At 42.4% G+C, this 5425-nt stretch overlaps 1 protein-coding gene across 1 annotated transcript in view; it reads right to left on the bottom strand.

Annotated features, from left to right (window-relative positions):
• Window positions 1-449: 449 nt before the first annotated feature.
• The window catches only part of si:ch211-158d24.2 (multiple epidermal growth factor-like domains protein 9), a 30214-nt gene continuing 25238 nt past the window's right edge, over window positions 450-5425 (bottom strand). Inside the window, exons 5-6 of the mRNA XM_035659169.1 lie at window positions 2955-3224; window positions 450-2456 (exon numbers count right to left, since the gene is read on the bottom strand). Of these exons, the coding sequence (XP_035515062.1) occupies window positions 1930-2456; window positions 2955-3224 (797 nt within the window). The 3' untranslated portion in view covers window positions 450-1929. The remainder of the gene's footprint in view (window positions 2457-2954; window positions 3225-5425) is intronic.

Here is a 5425-nt window from a genome sequence, read left to right as displayed (position 1 = left end):
CACACTGTACAAGTTGCATACTGTACCATGATTATTTACCTAGCAGTTTTCCCTTGCCTCCAGTAGTTGTGCTAAGCTAGGCTAAGCTTGTAACTAACTTGTAAGCCAACTTTCCATTTAAACAACATTTCTCAAACCTCAGTGCTTCAACTGGGTATCTGTGGGGAAATTCTCCAGTAGAAATACTGTAAAAACTTACGGCTAATGCAAACCAACATTTCCTACTGACTTCTTATTAAAAACGACAATACTTTTGCCGCCCCCAGAATTCTGTGCCTTGTGACGTTACGCAGGTATCACAATAAACTTAAATAATACTTCCTGTCAGTCAGGACTGCATTCTGCAGTAACATTTCTGGAATTACAGACCTAGGCTCTAGGTATCATTATGGATTTCCCATGTTTCTGTTTGTGATTAAGATGAAAAGGTATGTGAGAAACACAAAGACAACAGTTAAACCCATTTTTATTTGAGAGTTGAGCTCTGACTTTGGGGTATTATTTACATCATTTGTTTGGGTTCTGGGTGGTGCATGTTTAGTCCTGCAGCTGTGTGTATGGCAAAGTCCACTGAGAATAAGAAATAAAAATACAAAAAGCTGTGGGCTGACTGCAACATCACACCCCGGAGAGTGACAGGCTGGGAGCTTGTTGAGTGACAGTGTACACACATTATTCTACCTGTACAATAATAGTGCTACTATTCACATTCATCTGTACAATAATCATATTTACAGTGATTACATTAGGGAAAGAGCCAGTACCTGAGGAGTTAGTTCCATAATTAGCTTTACTCATTCACCATGGTAAAATGAAGCGCACCCAACCAATGGTAGCCTAAACAACACAGAAAACATGGAGGTCAGTGTCCAGGATCTTGTGTGAAGCTTTGAAGTACATCGATTTTACAGCAACTCACTGTTTGAGCTGATGCAACTTGATGGGGGCTGGTTTCACTCCACAACAACAGTCTGAGTCACAGAACCCAACCTCTACGTACATTTTTCAAATGGTTTGATCAATTTTTTGCTGAGGTAGGCAGCAAAGAGCAGATTAGATTACAAGTAGATTATGGCGGTTTACGCAAGCCTAGTATGAGTCACTATCCTGCAGTAGTGCCAAGTGGTGAGAGTTTATAAATGGTAGTTCTTTAAACGAAACACTCCTCGTAGATTTCAGGTGAGCTGGCGTGCTTAAACAAAGAACAGAAAGCTATAAACAAAAGATGAGGTCATTAAAAACGCTTGTGCCACCAGCCTTCGCCTTCCCCTATGACTCTCTCCAAAACACACAAACTATACATGAAAGCATACTGGCCAATTCAAATTCCAATTCGACAGCAAGTAAAGATAAAACACCATGAATTAACACATCATACATGTGCAGCATTTCTCCCGAGAATGAAACATCAACCAATAAATAAGAACTGAATAAAACTTCATTAAATAACAATCATTGTCTCAGTTTAAGATCACTGTTCAGGCGATCCACTTATAACTTAAACAGTCAAAAGTCCATTTTAAAAATATCTGAAATGCTAGGCTCCAGCAAGTCCTCTATCCAGTGTCAGGATCATTGTTTCAGGGAACAGGTGTATGTTTGGCACCTGTCTCACGCCATGCCAATTACTAACTAATCGCCTGCAGGCACAACTCAAACAAAACACTTTTTTCTTTGGACCCATTTCACCGATCGTACACACAAAATAATATCAAAAAAGGGTAACTGTTTCAAGTGGAAACTCTGTGTCTCTTCTCCATATGTTTGATCTCATCTGCTGTCAGTTTTCAGAGTGTTGTGAAGCGCCGCAGACCAGCAGGGGAACAACAAGCAGTCATACATGAAGGAGCTTTGGATTTGGTACTTTCCAGCAGCTTTGTGTCATCTGTAAATCTAGGTGTCCAGTCTGGGGGTGGGTGGGGTGGGGTGCTAAGCCTTGTAGCAGTTTCCCTGTGTGGTGAGAGCCAGCTGGCCGTTGGGCGCCACCTCATTGGCCTCGTCCTCCAGCAGGCCTGACACGTCAGCATTGGGAATGCTGTCGTGGTAGCTGCTGAAGCTGATGTTGTCCTCTTTCAGTTCGATGGTCCAGAAGGGGGCGTTGAGCTTGCGGTTCTGGTACTCCCTGTAGGTGTACACGCCTCCGACGAAGCCCAGCAGCAGCAGCACCACCAGGATGATGACGGCCAGGATGATGATGTTGAACTGCGTCCAGGAGACCTCGGTTAGGGCTGCTGTGGTGTTGTCAGTGGGGCTGCTCAGGCTGGTCAGCAGGGCCTGGGTGGTAGCAGCAGTGCTCAGTGGCGTGCTCGTGTTGCCGCTGGACGTGGAGGCCGGGACGTCTCTTGCTGTGGAGGAGGTCAAAGTGGTGCTGGTGGTGGGCGTGGAGGGGGCGGATGTACTCAATGTGGGGGTCTCTGTTGTGGTTTTATCTGCTGGTGTGGGAATGAGCTGGGGGGCTGAGGAGACAGAAGCATTAGAAACATCAGTGAAGATTTTATTTGACAACTTGTTTAAGTCCAAATCCTGATAGACAAATGCAATGCAGGCCTGTAACTTTGTATAACCAAAGTAAATAGTGACATCTTGTGGCAAAAGACAAAATTACCAGTCAGTGCAGACACCTGCTGTAGTCTATATATATATATATATATGTGTGTGTGTGTCCAGGGCTTCACACTAAAGGTCTACATTCTGACACACTGATGACACAGCCTTCAGGAGCTGGGGTTTTGGGGTTTAGTATCTTGCCCATGGACACGTCGATGGGATTTAACCAACAGTTTTCCAATTACTGGATGACCCGCTCTACTTCTAGTATATGACTTTATTTAATATGTATTTTTTATACAACTGTAATCTTTTGATAGTTCTATTTCTAGAACTATCTATTCTATTTTTAACTAAATGTATAAAATCACGTTTGACCCAACGGTATTACTGTGGTTTGGTCTTACTAGGACGGGTGCAGTTATGTGCTCGTGCATCCCCTACGAAGCCTTGCACACAGATCTGGCACTGGGGCCCGGTGGTGTTGTTGATGCAGCGGAGGCAGTGGCCGGTGTCAGGGTGACAGAGCTGGATGGGGCCTTGAGGGTCTGCGTTCCCACTGCAGTCGCAGGGAACGCAAACCCCTGATGCTTTGTAGAAGCCAGCGCTGCACTCATCGCACAATGGGCTGCTGTACTGGGGAAGGCACTGGTCACACACCGGGGAGCCGCTGGGATCTGCACAGGAACAGACAAAAATACATCGTTACTGATAGAACCACAAGATGAGGCCCAACTTCTGGGCCTTGAGAACGAAATACTGTATGTTGCATATGGTGAACAGTATGATTTTTAGACAGCTTTGTGCTGGATTCCACCTAATACCAAAACACAAATCAGAAAATACAATCTTCTATATTCCTGTGAAGTTACAAATGTGTACAAATCCCTCGAATTCTGTTCGGTCTGTTCTATATTATTCATCAACATTTATGACTGATGATGAACCCCATCAAAAATGCAAAATTTCAAAACAAAAACCACTACCAGTGGTTAAAGGCAAGTGCCAAACCTCTAACTTAATAGTGACTCATAGGCCAAAAGCATCACCTATCATGCCAAAATGGTAATAAAATTCCAAGTTTGCTGATTCTGTGCTCAGATTCTGAAAAGAAATATGAAAGAGTATTTTTAACCTCACAAAAAGCTGTTTCACCATAAATGCATCACAACTTTCTGCATGCTGCTGCTCTGTTTTTTTTGCCCCTGCTCCTCAAACAGCCTGAGTCCGCTACTGCCTTTAAGGTTGCAGGAGGTTAACTTTTTGATATATTTACTGAAACTTTTACTATATCCTGACAGTAATACATGAGACAGATAATCTGTGAAAAAATCAGTTTCCTCTGGCTCCTCCTAGTGCTCCTAATGGTATTTGCAAGAATCCATTAGGTCTGAATGAAAACAACCAATCAGAGCCAAGAAAGATAGTTGATTGTTGAGTCTCATTCCATCAAATACAGATGCTGGGAATGAGACCCAACAATTAACTATCTGTAAGCCACCAACCCAAAGCAACTTTACATCTTTCTAGTTTTTCTACTGCAGCTTTAACCTCCACCTATGTTAATATATCACAGTGCAGTAAATGAAGACATGGTTGGTTGTTTAATTATTTGTAGCTGTCTGCACCATTTTCAAATAAAGATTGACTACAAAAAAACTACAGTTTGTGAAATGATTTTATTTATTTTATTATGTGTTTAGGGAAAATAATGTGAACATGTATGCTCTTCCCTCCAGTTAGACAATCCTTAATAAAAGAGCTAACTCTGTCCCACCAGGTGGCTCAAGCTGAAAGTATATCCATCTGGGAGAAAGCTGTATTCTTTGAGTCTCCTCTCAAGGCTGTTTACTTCCCTATGGAACTGGGGTTGGTTCATAAACACAAAAACACGTACTCTGTTCTCTGACTGATAGCTTGCAAAATAATGATAATGATTTCAGCACACAGACTGCTTGACATGGGGCGCCTGTGGCTCAGAGGCAGAGCAGGTCGTCCACTAATCGGAAGGTTGTTGGTTTGATCCCCGGCTTCTCCAGACATGTGTCGAATTATCCTTGAGCGAGATACTGAACCCAGAATTGCTCCCGATGCTGTGCGGTCTGTGTGAATGTGTATGAATGCTCGATGGACTTTGCCATCACTGAGTGAATGTGTGTGAAAGGCACGTAGTGTAAAAGTGCTTTGAGTTTTTGGAAGATTAGAAAGGCGCTATACAAGATTTGACATCTATGGCTATTGATCTGGAGGCTAATGGTAGAACAACAACACCATACTAAGACTTTACTCTATACTGGTCATCAACATGTACAGTCCTTTCCTCCTTTCTAATACCTAGTATTCATACCCATGCCTCAGTAAGGTTCCATGAGTAATTGATGAATTGCACTGAACTTGAACCTGAACATAAATAAGATCTTAAAGTAGGCTTCTTAAAGGCTCAGCTGGAGTTTAAATTTGAATTGACCCAGCTCCTTATGAGGACCATCATTCTTCATCAGCAATGTCCATGTCTATCAAAGGGTCAGCTTTCACGTACAAACTCCGGTCCCTGGTAATATGATGCCACAGTAAACAGGAACTACAGCATGTTAGTGCACTAGTCTCAGCAGCACTGTGTTCCCAAGGGGAACCTTTTCAGTCTTATTTACAATGGACCAGCATCAGGTATATTTAGTTTGAGCTTTTAGGTACTGTTGTAGAGTCAATTCTTGCAACTATTGAAAAGCCTGCTTTATAACTGCTTAATAGTGTGAGCCATTCCTTTTATTTTATAGCACGTTGTACATTTACAAAATATTTTAATAATAAAGCAGATGAAGTAATAGTAGTAGTGATAGGAGTAGTAGATGTAATGAGGCTGCATTAGTAGTTCAAG

This window comes from Morone saxatilis, unplaced genomic scaffold (genome assembly GCF_004916995.1).
Source record: "Morone saxatilis isolate NCDOM2014 unplaced genomic scaffold, NCSU_SB_2.0 Contig16, whole genome shotgun sequence".
NCBI lineage: Eukaryota > Metazoa > Chordata > Actinopteri > Moronidae > Morone > Morone saxatilis.
This window is presented reverse-complemented; position numbering and strand designations above follow the sequence as displayed.